Below are 16,349 nucleotides of genomic sequence, written 5' to 3' on the forward strand. Positions count from 1 at the left end.
TCAGTCATTGTTGATCCACTTTTTTTTTTTTAAAGATTTTATTTATTTATTTGACAGAGAGAGACACAGCAAGAGAGGGAACACAAGCAGGGGGAGTGGGAGAGGGAGAAGCAGGCCTCCCGCGGAGCAGGGAGCCCAACGTGGGGCTCGATCTCAGGACACTGGGATCATGACCTGAGCCTAAGGCAGACGTTTAACGACTGAGCCACCAAGGCGCCCCGATCCACCTTTTTAACATTTTTTCTTTCAGAGGAGGATTTTAAGCAAGAACATATAACAAGCAGTGAGGCAAAGAAGAGCATGTCACATTTGAGGAAGAGGAGGGGTTTGGAGGGCCTGAAGCACAAGGGGTAGAATGATAGAACTTGCAGGGGATGAGCCTCTGGATAGGATGGGGCCAAGGCAGGAAGGCATCACGCACCACACTATGAGTTTGTCTTCCCCCTGTGGGCAACCTCAGCAGTCTGGTCATTAGCCCTCTTTCTTTACAACCTGGAGAACTGGACCAGGTCCTGATTGATCTCGGCAACCGACCGGCAACCTAAAAGAACAGTTAACAAGCTTTTTTCTCTAAAACACCAGTAACCCACCCCATCATGAGTAATGGGATGATCCAATGGGAACAAGCCTGACTTGATCTTTGTGCCCACCCTGAAAAAACATTATGGATACCAGAGGAATAATGTGATTCCGATTGCCTTGAGAATTATTTTGTGAGCCTGTGCCTGAGTCCTCTTTCAACACAGCCATGTCAAAATGGCATAGTAAAAATATAGAAACACCATCTTAGCATTTGAAAAATCAATTAATATGTGCCATAGATACACTTGACCTTTATCTGAATGCTGATAAAGCTCAGGGATATAGGAAGTATGTGTCAAGGAAGAATATGAGTCAGGAATAAGAGATGGAATGATTATTTCATACAGCGGTTGCCTTCTAAGGGAAAGTGCTGCAAAATGTAACACTTCTTTCGTGGAGGATCTTAACTAAAATGCAAAATTAGAACTGTAGCTGAGATTAGATGCAGGGACTGAAGAGAGTGGCGTCAGATAAGAAGCACGAAGAGGAAGGAGAAAGAGGGGGTAGTCTGTTGGTGCAGACTGGAGAGCTGTAACCTTGAGTAGACAGGAAATCCTTGGTGATGATAAGGCAGAAAGACTTGAATGCCAGGATGTGTAATGATTAATTCGAAGTTTTTCCCACATGTATGATGTGTGCATCTTCACCTCCCAAAACACAGCTGTAGCAAAATGTATTACTCGTGAAAATATAACTAATGAGAGTGTTCTTTTCCCCTCTAAAAACCATGCCTGGGTTGATTGTAGTGGACAGAAATGGCAGGCATGGGATGCATAAGTAACCCACAAAATGAACTTATTCAGCAGAAGCAGGAATTTGGTACCAGAGGCAGCTCTCCTCAGAATGGACAGTGGTCTTAAGAGCTTTGGGTTTCCCCAGGGCAGAGAATAGTGGGCCATCACAGTAGGCAATCCTATTCAAGGAGCACAGAGGATGCCAAAATATGATCTTTGGTTATATATTGTAATAAAAATAATATTTAAATGATGTAAAAATGTCTCAGTAGTTGCATCCAGATTATGTTATGACTCCATTTTGAGACCGTTTGACCCATAAACCTTGGTAATGTTTCTGTACTTATTCGACTCTCATCAGATTGGTTTCTGGGTCTCATGCGGTACCAAGGGCACTGCCCTGCCCTTGGCAGAGGCTCAGTAGAAGTTTGAGAGAGAATGCATATTTATAATTTTTTCATTACTGTAAATTCGGAGGATATTTACACTAAAATGTTTTGGCTACTTTAAAGTGAAGTAGGGAATTCCGAACAATAAACCTCAAGAAGGTTCATACACTTTTTAATTCAGCCTCCTTCCCTTATGAAGGATAAGACTTTAGTGAGCCTGTGTTGGTATGATTTATATGTGGACATTTTTCAAGACAGATCATGATTTTAACCTTCCTATAAGTATAATTTCAGCAATTGGTCTCACGGTGAGAAACCCCATGACTTTTTAAGCTTATTTTGCTTTCAGCAATAGTGCAAATAGAGGTCTCCTCCCAGGGCTGTGATGTTACAGGGTCATTAGGGAAAAATGTCACACATCTCCAGGGGAATTAGGAGAGAGAAATCATATGAACTGTTTCCTCCTGGGTGCTGATTTTGGGTCAGGCATCTTACGTGCATTGTGTGTGGAAGGGCTAAGGGGTGACAGAATCTTGGCGCTTTCACACTATGATTTTGCATTTTAGTGAGTTCCACCAAAAGCCAGGCCCCCCGCCTGAGATCTCTTCTTCCCATGGACTAGCCTGGGGGAGAGACTCTTATGCAGAGGATGCCAACGGATGCCCTTCTTCCTGAGTTTCCTATTCTTTCTCTCTCCCCCTTCTCTGTCCCATGTTTGGTTGTGATTACTCATTTTTCTATATATGCATTTAAAACAATACATTCTCATTGTACAACAGTTAGAAGGAGGGTAGTATAAACTGTCAGCCCTAAATAGACTCACAATTCTGTTTTTTCTGCCCCTTTTAAAAAAGGATGCTCTCCACTCTATTTCAGAAGGAGATTTTCCAGCCACCATTTCTACCGCAGCAATTGTTAAGTGTAAACTTTTGGTAGAATAAAAAAGCTTTGTTATTGTGAATTCCCCAAACAGGCTTCTGTTAAAAGAATATCAGACATCATTTTGCAAGGATGGGAGAAAATATTTGGGGGAGCAGGAGAAGTCATCTCAACCTCCTGGAATCTGCAGAAGCTCATGCGTCTACCTATCCTTCACGCCCCTCCCTCCCAGGGACAAAACACACCAATATGATATCTGTTCATGCTCATGCCCTCCCCCTCCCTTACAAGAGGGCCTGGGTGACACCAAGTCATTTACTGACTTACCTTCATAGGCTCTGAAGAGTATGGCTCTGGTCCAAAGCTGACGGTCCTTGTCTTCCATGCCTTGATCTATTCTTCCCTCCTTTTTTTCTTTAATTAATTTGCTCAGTGGGAAGGAGGATGGTGCTGGCAGTAATGCTGATCTAAGTTTTCTATTTGTATTACTCAAGCCCAAAAGTTGAGTCTGCAACCCCAATGGACACTACTAACCTAACTTGGACACTGAGTATAAGACACTTGTCTACATATCAGACCGAAGCCAGACTTGAGAAGAACCTGGACATCCTGCCATGTGCAGAGCTCAGCACATGACTGATGCTCTGTAACATTTATGGAAATAAGTAAATGGCATGAAAATGGTCTTGATTTCACATCAGAGCTCTTGATTCATTATTTCCTTACTTCTGGAGACGGTGTCTGCTATTACCAAATTTTAGAATTGAGGAGTGAATGGAGGTCTCATTGGGGTTCCTCTTATTTGTCCTTTCACATTGTGATCAGTTAGATCTACAGCAGACAAAGACAATCAATGACAGAGCCATAGGCCATTGGCATTTGGGTAGGGTAGTTCTTTTCTATGAGACTTCTCCAGACATTTTAGGACATTTAGTGTTCCTAGCCTCTGAGCACTAACTACCACAAGTATCCACCCTGCAGTCTTTGTGCCAACTGGAAAAAAATAAACTCAAAACTCTAAAAACAATTCTTCCTGAAGAGGGCAATCATTGTCGATCTTAGTTAAGAACTACTATTTTATAGGTCACTGGGATCCCAGGCTTTGCTAAAACCGTATAAATTTTTATGAGCACTACTTTACAATAACTTCATTTTTGACTGAAGTCCACCTGCATGGAACTTCGAGATGTCCATGTTTCTCTGGCTGTGGTTACACAGGACGGCACTTCTCCTGTTTCCCCATTCTCTCTTCCTGTTGTATGTGTCTCCCCATTTCCTCCATGCTTCCTCCTTGACATAATTTCTCAACTCCCCACAGCCCATGAATATGAAAAAATGACCCACAGAACCACACCCAACAAGCCAGCTTGTGTGATCTGAGCAGGCCAGAGCACAGGGGGACCCTTTTTCCTATAATCTGAAATTGCATTTGCTTTCGTGGCAAAGGTATCACCTTTTGAGTTTGTGTTCAGTCTTTGTCTGGGGCATCTATTCCCTCCTTTCTCTTCTAGGCAGCCACTGGGCTGGGGAAGGGGAAATAGAAAGAGGGGTCACCACTCCCGTTCTGTAGCCCTCAGGCCTTCAGCTCCAAATCAGGAAAAGAATTGTGAAAACTTACCTGTGAGGGTCATGGAAGTGTGGAATTCATTTTTTATAAGGTTCAAAACTTCCTCAACGCCATGTTCACCCTGCTCCCAAGATGGGGGTGGGGGGGTGGGGAGAGACAAAAAGAAGGGTGAAGAACATTCTGCCCAGGTGCTGAGTAGCTGTTCTAGGTGTGCTCCCAGCTGTGGTGGGGAGGACAAGGATGTCTGTGAAATTGGAACTACACTGGGAAGACAGGGAAGCAAAGAGGAAAAGATGGGGGTGAGGGGGCCTGAGAATGTGAAACGCCCTGCCGAGGAAGCGGGAGAGGCGGGCAAGGGGGAGTTGTCCCTCAGGATCTGTGGCACCTGAAACAACAGCTCAGCTTGGATGGCAAACCACAGTAAAGCCCGGGAGCAAATGAGAAGCCCAGTATCTTCCCACTGGTTTTCACTTTGCTGCTCTCACCTTATAGGCAAGACCCCACAGGACTGGTCTCCCCAGAAACACACACTTAGCCCCAAGGGCCAGAGCCTTGAGCACATCGTTGCCAGTTCGGATCCCACCATCCAGGTACACTTCCATTTTCCCTTTCACGGCAGCCACCACTTCTGTCAAGGCATCGATCTGAGAAAGAGACATGCACGGCTTGAGGGATTTCCATTTTTCCCTCTCGGGGATCATGGGGCAGAGGTGGTCCTCAATGTGGGTCAGGAACAGGAAGTCCAAGTATAGTGCAGCTATGTTCCTGAGCCCCACGGACTTTCTTTTTATTTTTAAAAAATATTTTATTTATTTATTTATTTATTTGAGAGAGAGAGAGACTGCGCACACATGAGCAGGAGGAGGGGCAGAGGGAGAGGGAGAAGCAGGCTCGCCACTGAGCAGGACCCTGGGACCGTGACCTGAGCAGAAGGCACATGCTTAACCGACTGAGCCACCCAGGCGCCCCGTGAGCCCCAGGGACTTTCTGCAGGCTCTCCCTCTTGCCATTTTCTGCCCTGACGGAGTGTAGCTTCTCTCTGACTCCTTGTCCAACCATCTACAGCTTGGAAGAAACTCTTGGTTCCTCTTCACATCCTAAAGGGGATATTTTCCATTTATGGTCTTCACTTTAATGTTCTTTCTAAAGTGCATTTTGACTTTTGGTTTTCTCCTGCCTTCTCTGTTTCTACGGTGGCACAGCTAGGAATGCTCTCCATTGCTAAGGCACTGAGTCCTTTTGGCAAAGCAAATGTGTCTGGACCACAGCCTGTCTTGTGTAACTGGGATGCCCATTGTTCCTTACACACCACGTTTGAACAACTTGTTCCTGACTCCTGTATGGGTTATCTGAGACATGGGTTGGGAATGCAAGCAGCAGTGCTGTCAAGGTAGGGTTGCAGACTCTGAAAGGCAAAACAAAAGCAGCTTATCACTTGGCCTGGTTTCTCCCCAGACTTTGTCTCTCACCTTGCTTCCCCTGTTCCAGGCTCTGCAGCTACCAGGTCTTGCCAACCCACAGTGCCCCAGACTGAGCCGTAGTCCTGAGCACCTCCAAGTCTAAGAGGAGGGGTGACAGCGGAGTCTGGGAGCAGGGTCCTTGAGGACAGAGTTTTGGAACTGTCTCAGGGCTCCTGTTCTATGCCTCTTGGACAGACAGCTGGAGAGGAGGCGAAACTGGGCCCTGGGGGACTTCTGCTGCAGAAGGAATCACTGGCAATTCTATCTCAATGAGATCCTTTGGGTGACTGAGCAGAATATGTAATCAGGGAGGAAAGAACTTTGTACTCTAATTTACAAGTGGAGGAGAACTGAATACTTTAGACTTATATATGAGAATACTGCTGGAATGCATGTCCAGATAAGGGGTATTTTTATAGCCCCAGCATGGTATTATTTGGAATATTTCGATGATATTGGGAAAAAGAAATAAACACATCTGTGCAAACTCTTCCAGTGAGCTGTATTGGACAATGGAGCTGATGGAATTTGGAGAAACAGACCAGGGAGTGAATTTTAGCCTAGGGTACAGTATTGCTTTAGAGTTACTTTCGATAGGTCACAATAGGACATTCATTAGAGCCTTCTGGGGACAACAGCTAGCTGACCTTTTTTTCCGGTCCCAGGAAGAAATACAGGAAATATATGGAACCTTCTAGAGATGGGAGCTTCAAAGAGTCATACCCCTCACAGAGAGGGTCTGGGGTGAGAGGAGTGAAGCATTGGCCTCAGGCACAAAATTTAAGGAATGCCAAAACACTCAGATAAATAACATTTGGATGTAATATTTAAAAATTGAAAGGCAAACTTTGACCTGTGAGCAAGGGTGGGTGAGTGCTTGTTTTTGTAAATAAATTTTTTTTGGATCTGGGGTCAGGATGACAGAGAGATGTGTGGAGGCAGGTTATGCAAGCACAGGAACAGATCCTATTTTTATTTAAAATGTTGATATTTTGTTCACCATGGAACTTTTTGCATTAATTTTAATTTTTTAAATACTGCATTAAACTATTATTTATCTTTTTTTTTTAAGATTTTATTTATTTGTTTGATAGAGAGACAGTGAGAGAGGGAGCACAAGCAGGGGGAGTGGGAGAGGGAGAAGCAGGCTTCCCGCTGAGCAGGGAGCCTGATGTGGGGTTCGATCCCAGGACCGTGGGATCATGACCTGACCGGAAGGCAGACACTTAGCCACCTAGGCGCCCCTAAACTATTATTTATCTTACTAAGTTTTTCTGGCACGTTCTCAAATTTTGAGCCAGAAGTACTTCACTAGCTTCACACCAATCTCGGCACCGTCCCCTTGGGTTTGGTTGTTAAGTCAGATGGCTTGGGAGAATGATGGGGAAGGAGAAATTCTCTCTCTGGCTCCTACCTTGGCCAACAGTCATTCTCTATTGAGGAAGTGCAGTGGGGAGCAATTACTCGGCCTCTTTCTCCATGTATTACTCAGTCCTCCCCCCAAGGGAGCAAGACTAGCTAAACTGATTCATGAGCCAATTGCATACTGTTTTATTAGAGTTATTTCGAGAGTCAACATTCTACTCTATTTGCTGCTTGCTGGTGGTGGGCTCTTTTTTGTTTTCTGTTCCTACCCGTAGGCACAATTGGGACTGCTCAGGACCTGCTGTACTTTATAGCATCCTGTTCTGCCAGTTTCTGGGTGTGTGGGAGGTGGCCTGGGGGCATCCTTGCAGGAGTTGGGTGAGAGTGCTGGCATGTGCTCTGCATATCTACTTTCTCCTGGGGTCACAGGTCAAAATTTGGGATGGGAAGTAGGATGCCCAACTGTTCCCTTCAATCAGCTCTTATGGAGAGCTACAGTAACCTGTGCTTCTTATTCTCTAAGTGGACTTGGTATTCTGTGCCTTTTCTCTCTCAGTGAGAGCCTGGTGGGGAGGAAGGGGTGAGTCATTGGCACCTTAAACCTCCAAGCTTCACAAGCCTTGAAATGTACAAACTGGTTGATACAGCTTCTCCATTTCCTCCGTTCTCCATTCGTTTTAAAGAAGTAATTGAGACTGTGCTAAAGATTTAAGGATGGTCATTGATGCATTGTTTAAAATAGTGAAGGCTTGGAAGTCATTGGATGTTCAGCAATAGGCAGTTGGTTATATAAACTGTCCGTTTGTGCTATACACCATTAAAAATGAGAGAAACGTATATACTGAAATGAAATGATGTTCTTAATATATTGATAAAGTGAAAAGAGAAAAATTACAAAATAGTATGTAACTTTTTAAACCTAAACTGTCATCTTTGCATTAAGAAGTTGATAAAAAAACAATTCCCAAAATATTGTCATTAGTGATAGTGATGAAATTAGGGGTGATTTTTATCTTCTTCTTTTTGCATATGTACATTTTATAATTTATCTGCAGTGAACATGTTTTACTTACGTAATAGAAAGGCCAAAAGAGAGAAAAAAACCACTTCCCTTTCTTTCTTTTTTTTTTTAAAGATTTATTGATTTTTATTTTTAGAGAGAGGTGAGAGAGAGAGAGCATGAGTGGGAGGGGCAGAGGGAAAGGGAGAGAGAATCCCAGGGAGAGCAGAGTCTGCTGTGGGGCTCTATCCCACGACCCCGAGACCATGACCCGAGCCAAAACCAAGAATCGGAAGCCCAACCCACTGTGTCACCCAGGTGCCCCCATCCCACACTTCCTTTTCTTACAATAAATCAAGTAGTGATAGAAGAATCTCTTGAAAAAATATAAGCTATATATCTCCAAGAAAATAAATCAACAATTAATTCCCATTTAAAGATTCTTTCCTTGCCTGCCTCCTCTTCATCTGTAATGGACATAAATTCAAAAGATAGGGGGAAAATCACAGACTGTCACAGATTTTTAGAAAAAGATTCATATGGCATTTTTTAGTTTTACTGTGAAAAATGGTTATTTATTCGTTTAAGCGAGGAACTGTTCCTTCCCAGGATGTGTCATATGAGAAAATATGTTGTTACACTCCATGCACACAGGCAGTCTTTAAGCTGAACACTTCCTCCAGAAGGCAGGAGACCTCAGTGCCTTTGGAATGTCGTGCCTAACTGTGTGAACTTGGACAAGTTACTTAACATCTCTAAGCTCCAGGATCCCCATCTGTAAAAGAGTGATGATGCTATACATCTTGCAGGACGATTGTGAGATTTAGAGATGATGTATGTGAAGTTTGTAAAAATAACCTGGCACACGCTAGACTGTTAATAATTAAAAGTTCTTGCAATTAACAGTTATATACCAGCATATGTGGTAAGGGAGAGGGGAGTGTGGGCCAAAGTGCACAGAGTACCATGCTGTAGGCACACTCGAGCACGCACACACACACACACACACACTCACACACATACCCCCTCTGAAGTCACCCTACTTACAGAAGCGGGAACGTCATCAAGCTGCCTCCCACCATGGTTGGAAACAATGATGCCATGGACATTGTGTTTCACAGCTAACTCTGCATCCTCTTTCGTCAAGATCCCTTTAAGGATGATGGGCAATCGCGATATGCTCTGAAGCCAGGAGAGATCATTCCAGCAGAAGGATGAGTCAATGGGGGACATCTGGAAATAAGGCATTGAATTTCTCTGTGGGGAAGAAAAAAGAACCTTAGACCTGAGCTCCTTGAGGATTGTTTGATCCATTCCAAACTGAGACACATTCAGATAGCCACCTTTCATAAGCCTTAAAAGAGTAGTAACAGAATCAACAACACTTCCAGCTCCTTTTCCTAACAAAATTTGTGCAAAAGAATTACTATCTCAACTGCTTATTCATTAACCATTAATTGTGCCCTGCTCTATAATTATGCCAGGATCTGGGGACACAAAGACAAATAACACACAGTCCCTACTTTATTTTTTTTATTAAGTTCAATTAGCCAACATAGAGTACATCATTAGTTTTTGATGTAGTGTTCAATGATTCATTAGTTGTGTATAATACCCAGTGACACAGTCCCAACTTTAAAAGAACGTCAGAGTTTAGTAAGTGAAGGGGATAAACAAAAGCATTTATAGGCCGATGTAACATGTTATGCTTGAGATATGCCCAAGGTTATAAGAACTAAGAAATACTTCGATAATCCTGAATCAGATACTACCTTATATCTAACCTTGGCTCACCATGTGAATCAAATATCTGTAAATCCCAATGTGTCTCTGGAATCTGAGATAAGGATTCCAGAAACCTTCAAGGCTAATTTGTGGTTAATGAGTAGAACTGTTGAGTCACTTGACTGAGTATCACAGCCGCCCACTGGCTGAAAAGGCTGATACCATTATCTCTAATGTAACCAAGGGACTCCAATGTTGCCAAAACTTTCTCTCTCTGGGGCATTCCATCCCATCTGACTGTAGGATTTTAATGGGGAAGTGGCCTTTGCAGTCACCTATTTCAGATTCCAAACAAGTGTACTGCAGTTCCAGGGAGGAGTTCTAGGTGTCGAGAGGTACCGACCCTCAGTTCTCAAGGCAGCAGGGTCAGAGGCCTGGGCGGGCTACACTCTGTGGGCCAGTCACCTTGTCTGTGAGCAGCCTCTTCAGGAGGTCAGTTTACCTAAATGTGCCATCCAAAATGATCATCTGCTAAGCGTCCAATGGTGTAGACAGTGTTGGAAGAACTTGGTTAATTTACTCTCTTATGCCATGGAAAATCCCTTTCCATAGCTTTCCTATTTCTTAACACCCAGCCCTGGCCAGAACACTTCTGGTGACAGGCTGGGTAGCCCCAGGAGTGAGGACATTTTGTGTTCTATCCTGCTCATCTGGTAGCTCTGGATAGCAGGAACCAGATCTGCTGTTTGAGCCGGGACATCTGCAGTGTCTGGCAAGACCAGGCCCTCAGGGACTTTTTGTAGCAAGAAGGAAGGGAGAGGAAGGAGGGGAGGAAATTTGCCTCCTGTCATGCCTGCCCATTGGATCTGGTATCTTTCCTACCTCTTTAGGCGAGCGAAGGTCTTTCAGCAACAAGTTCATCTTTAAGTTCAGCTGGTTTCGAAAGTCACGTCGCCTGTTGCCAATTTTGGGTGCATCCACAGTGATGACCAGAGCTCTGAAGCCCAGGGATTCAGCCCTCTGGACCAGCTGCTTGTTGAGCTGCCGGTCTGGCTGCATGTAGAGCTGGAACCACTTGAGGCCCCTGGGGGCCGTGGCAGCGATGTCTTCAAGGGGACAGCTAGCATAGGTGCTGGTGACATAGCAGACCCCGGCTGCCTGGGCGGCTGCAAAGCCAACAGCACAGCTCAGGTTGGAGGGAGGAGGGCTCTGGGCCCGGGGGAGAAGCCCTCACAGTCCATGCCACCTCTGGCCTGTTTGCCTTCCGAGTGGAGATAAAGCTTGACTTCATCCCGCTTCCCACTAGAGCAGGGGGCGTAGGGGGCATTCGGTCAGCCCCGGAGCCCCCCTCTCCCCCCCAGCTGTAGAGCCTGTCCTCCAGACCCTGTCAAGTTTCCTGGCTGGAGCGGTCATTCAGTCCCCGGAATGATTTTGGTTGGACATGCTGCAGCTTTCTGATGGGAGAATGGGCTGCCCGTGAACTCGTTGATGAAGCAGAAGGGAACTAAAGAGGACAAAGGGTGAGGAAAGGTGATGCCAGGGGAGAAGGCTGAGCTCTGTCCCGGAGAAAGCATGCTATCTGAGTTAGAAGAGTGCTCGTTCTCCCCCCTCCTAGCTGTGTGCCTTGAGTCCCATTTTCTTCGTCTGTCAAATGGGGGGAAATAATAATACCTCTCTTATAGGGTTGCTGAGAGATTAAACAAGATACTAGATATGGAAGCATTCTTATGTGTTTTATTTATTATTCTTATTTTTTTAAATATGGCTGGGCGTGGAGCTCACGATCCTGAGATCAAGACCAGAGCAGAGATCGAGTTGATGCTCAACCGACTGAGCCGCCTGGGCACCCCTGGAAGCATTTTTAAAATTACTAAGTGATGTGCTGTACAAAGGCTTAGTGATCACGAGGTTGGCGAGGGTGGGGGTGACGGTGATGTTGACACTGCTGCGTATTTCTCACTTCCTACTGTGATTGTTGTTTTCAGTAGGATTCTCTAGTAGGTCAACGTCACTACCATTCCACAACCCGGGCAGACTCTGGCCTAATCAGGATTTAATATTTTCAACTCCTAACATCAACAGGAGATACCCCATTCTTTGGCCCCACTACAAAAACACCACACGTCCAACTGTGAAGATTTAGTAAAACAGTCATAGTCCTACAGGATATTCATATTTGAGCCTAGCCAGACTTGGCTCCCAACCAGACAGATGCCACTTGCAGCTCTAGAATCCTTGGATTCATTGCTTCCTAAATCACGGAGTCAAAGGAAAAGATCCCAGGGAAGTCCTGGGCAACCTGCAAATGAAATATTTCCTAGATGTGACCTAGAGTAAAGATTATAAAGGGAGTCACAGGACTATTTTCAGCCCTTCCCCTCCTCTCTTCCTTCTCTTCTCATTATTTTTTGGTGCAGAGGGATGGGGGAAGAGAATAAGGGGCTACTAGGAAGGAGACATATGCAATAAGAAACTTTTTGTCATCTAAGATGACAAAGTCAGTCAAGGAGAAGGGAAACACAACATTTGGGCAGGAACACCTGCCCGGGGCTTTGTTAGGACCTCATGTCATGACTCTCTCCTCATCCTAAATTCAGAGACTCACCCTTCAGCCCCAGCCCTGGCCCATGAGAGGTCAGGTCAAAGAGAGCCCTATCCTTAAAGTCATGCTGAGAATCCCTTTCCCCGGAGACTGTGAGTGGCCTGCATCCCTCCTTCGCAGGATGACCTGCTTGGTTTCCACATCTTTTCATCTGTAGCCACCCTCTCTTTGTGATGGAAATGGATGTTTTCTCAAACTGGGATGAAATGTTATGTGAACATCCCTCCTTAATTCTGACCAGATTGCTGTCCCTATGCTCCCTCTGGGAGAAATCCTGCTATTGTTCTGAAGGATACCTGCACACTTCAGGGCCCCTGGGAAGAGAGCCTCGAGGTGCAGCTGGGTCATACCTCTGGCTGTGCTCATTTCTCCGTCTGGCCAGACGAGGCAGTGGAAACCCGTGGGCGCGATGCCAATGGGGGCTGTGATCTCCTCCCCTTGGACTGTGGTCCGGGTGTCCACCTCTTGCACATCTCTCAGGTACCGGGGGCGGAGACGGATTCTGTGCCCAGCAACAAAGATTCCTCTATTAGTGGGGTTACTCTCCAGCATGCAGCTGCTGCATGGGGCTGGGGCTTCCAGATTTGGGTGCAGGTCTACACCAGACTGGGTCCCAAGAAACCTCTGGTGGGGTCAGTTGGCTGACTAGGCCACACAGACCAACTTTCCTTCAGAAAGCCTTTCCTAACATCCTGGCCCACATTAACCCCACTTCCTCTAAACTCCCAGTGCACGTGTGGCCCACACCACCTCTGGCCTTGCTCTGGCACAGATCTGTGTCTTTGAGTCTTGCCTTCCTGAGCAGACTCTCAGCACTTGGACGCTTTGATTGATTTACCATACCGAGGATTAGAAAAGAAAAGAATAAGCAGGAAGGAGTTCTAGGCTCTTTGCTCATGGGTTAGAAACAAGTCTCTATAAAGTAAGAAAAGGTCACTAAAAGAGGACAAATCCCAGAGAATGATCATGGTGGGGGCTTGTTTTGTTTTATTTTGTTTTTCGCTAGAAGCTAATTCATTGGAAGATTTGACTTAACTACTGCTTTAGAAAAAGGTAGAGAATTCACAATAGTAAATATATAAAACACATTTTTAAGTCCAATAGAGACTTAGTCTCAGGGTCCAAAAATGCGTATTTTTCACAAAATATTATTATTCCCATACACAAACGTAGAAAGGTTTTGCTAGATATATTGCTTGTACAAACTTGGGTAAGATACAAACTTCATCTGTGAAATGGGAGAATAATCCAAACTCCATAATTGTCTCATGAAGACAAAATGAGCTAAAGCAAGTAAGGGGCCTAGTGTAGTGCCAAACAAGTATGAAAATACAGAACCTCGTGTTCACATTGTATCCCATTTTTCAGTTTTCTCCTGACCTCTCTATTATAGGGGGCAGCAAGCTGTTTTGTAAAGGGCCAGATAGTAAATATTTTAGGCTCTGTGGACCATGCAGTCTGTCCCAGTTACTCAGATCTGCTGTTGTAATGCAAAAGCAGCCATACACAATATGTAAATGATTGACCATGGCTGGTTCTAATAAAATTTTATTTATAAACACTGAAATTCGAATTTTATATAATCTTCACCTGTAACAAATTATCATTCTTCTTTTAGTTTCTTTTTTTCAACCATTTAAAAATGGAAAACAAAAATTCTTAGCTTGTGGACCATCCAAAAACAGGCGGTGGGCCCGATGTGGCCTGTGGGCTGTTTACCACCCTGTGCCCTACCCGCTGCTGTTCCAGCCCAGCTCCTCTTTGAAATCAACCTCCTTTCACCCTTAAGACTCTTTGGGTCTCAGGATGCCTGGGTGGCTCAGTCGATTAAATGGCTGCTTTCAGCTCAGGTCATGATCCCAGGGTCCTGGGATAGAGTCCTGCATCCGGCTCCCTGCTCAGGGGAGATCCTGCTTCTCCTTCTGCCTGCTGCTCCCCCTGCTTGCGCTCTCTGACTAATAAATAAAAAAAATCTTTTTTTTTTTTTTTAAAAAGACTCTTTGGGTCTCCATATTTCTTGTGTCCCCTCTCCCAACAGACATTATCTCCTTTAAGCCAGAAGTTTAGGAACTCAGGAGATTTAGGCCTACCCCACCGGCTTCTGCTCCCTGTCCAGATAATTGATGACCTTGGACTCTTGTCCTATCTTGTTGGGTGGCAGAGTTGCTGGGATGCAGTTGTTAGTTCTGCAGAGGCACTAAGAAATGTTTTTTCTCCATTCATCCTCTCCCTGGCCACCTGCCCACCCCCCAAGAAGACCCCCCAAAACCCAAAACAATAACAACAAAACCCATTGATATATCTTGAGTACTCTGTGTTCTTTGGAGGCAGAGAACAGGGTTGCTACCTTCCAAGGACCCCTCACCCAGTGCACCTTAGCTTAACAAGAGAAAGGATACAGAAGACCAGACTTTTTAAATGCTGCCATGTTGTCATCACGGGTGAAGCATTCATCAGCTCCTCCTTCAATAAAATCCCAAGTTGACTTAGAAAGATGCTCCTGGGCATAAGCCTGAAAGTCTGTCAAACACACCAAGGGCATTTCTGGACCTTCAAAGGAAAAACCAAAACCAAACAAACAAGACACTGAGAATACGTCAGATGTAGAGGAGAGGGTAAATGTGGGGGCTATGGCCTGAAGCTGTTTGGATTCAACAATGACCCCCGTGTATTCCTTATCCCAGTGGAGGTATTACCAAAGATGCTGATCCCTACGCTTCCATTCTCCCACTCCTCATACCCAAATGTTGATTATCTGGTGTTCTAAATATTCCTCATGTTTGTCCCCTTATCTCTACAATTTCATGGCCTCAGATCTGGTTGAGGCCATGCCACCTCTTGTAAGATTATTACAAAACTTTCTTCTCTTTGTCTCCTAGCCTCCAGATTCATTCTCTACCTCGTCTCCCTCCAGGTCCCTGGATCTTTCTGAAATGCAAGTCTGATCAAATGCCCCTGTGATGGCCATCACAGCTTTCCTGGACCAGCTCCTAACTGTCTTACCAGCTTCATTTCTGGGTGGTTTTTCCTTGTCATTTGAATCACTACAAGCATTTCCTGAACATGCCCAAGAGCTGTTTCCTACCTTTTGGGGAGGAGATCATCAGGCTGGGAAAATTGGGGCTGATCTGATACTATTATCCAGGAGTTCCTGGGAATCTCTGGATGAATGAATTGCTTGGGTCTCTGACTGATATCAGGGAGAAGCTTACCGTTTTTGACTCCTTGGCAGGGTCATTGAACATGTTCACTTTGAGACCAAGAAAACAGCATATGTGTCCTCCATTCATTCCCATCCCCAATCTAAAGTAAACCTGGAGGTTGGTACTTCTGATACCCCCTCTGCCCCACCTAAAGATGAAAGAGGGCATGGTTTGAGGATAGATCCATCTAGTAGGGGCAAGGACAGTGGGGACTCTAGCTGCAGAGATGCTGAAGGCACTGGGTGCAGTCAAGGACAGCATGTGGAGCTCCTGCAGGAGAGGGGCCCAACAGGAAAGGCTGAGAAATTTGTAGTCCATAGTCTGGGGCATCTCCCTGGCAACTGGCAGTGGGGCAAAAATTAGCCAGAGGCTGTCAGTAGAAATGGAATGACTTTTAAGTCATTGACTGAGGGACCGGGATAAGTCCCAGGAACTAGGGCTTCAAACATGAATGGAGCAGCTCCTTTAATGGACAAGGGGGCCAAGGAAGCCAGATGAAATGTGGAGTGTTGGGAATACTGATGGGGGTAAGGATGGGGCAGAACTGGTGGAGGGAATCCAGGGCCATGCCAGAATCTAGTCAAGTCCAACAGAGAAGTAGCCCCAAACACCTACCCAAGGGGCTAAGCGGAAAGAAGTTATGGCAGGCAGAAAACAGAGCCCTTGGGCTGTGCAGTGAGGAATTTGGAGCACAGCCACAGAGCTTTTTATAGGCAATGCACTTTGTCAGTGGGTGGGCAGGGAGTTATTGGGGTGCTGAGTTGAGTTTGACAAGGTACAGCAACCATGTCTAATTTATCTCATTCCTGCCCGACCCTTCAAGTCTCAGTGATTTTGGTTGAA

General features: G+C 45.2%; 1 protein-coding gene across 2 annotated transcripts; it reads right to left on the reverse strand.

Annotated features, from left to right (window-relative positions):
• Positions 1-229: 229 nt before the first annotated feature.
• Positions 230-14,982, reverse strand: HAO2 (hydroxyacid oxidase 2). Of its 2 annotated transcripts, XM_032420505.1 has the most exons (7): positions 14,715-14,982; positions 12,654-12,805; positions 10,584-10,867; positions 9,024-9,233; positions 4,637-4,795; positions 4,203-4,272; positions 230-541 (listed from the first exon to the last, which is right to left on the reverse strand). In XM_032420505.1, exons 1-7 carry the CDS (start codon positions 14,843-14,845, stop codon positions 486-488), a joined length of 1,062 nt encoding a protein of 353 aa, XP_032276396.1. In that variant the 5' UTR covers positions 14,846-14,982; the 3' UTR covers positions 230-485. The 2 variants fall into 2 exon arrangements, with proteins under 2 accessions (XP_032276396.1, XP_032276387.1); XM_032420496.1 differs by lacking the exon at positions 9,024-9,233.
• Positions 14,983-16,349: the final 1,367 nt, after the last annotated feature.

This window comes from Phoca vitulina, unplaced genomic scaffold, assembly GCF_004348235.1.
Source record: "Phoca vitulina isolate PV1807 unplaced genomic scaffold, GSC_HSeal_1.0 scaffold2, whole genome shotgun sequence".
NCBI lineage: Eukaryota > Metazoa > Chordata > Mammalia > Carnivora > Phocidae > Phoca > Phoca vitulina.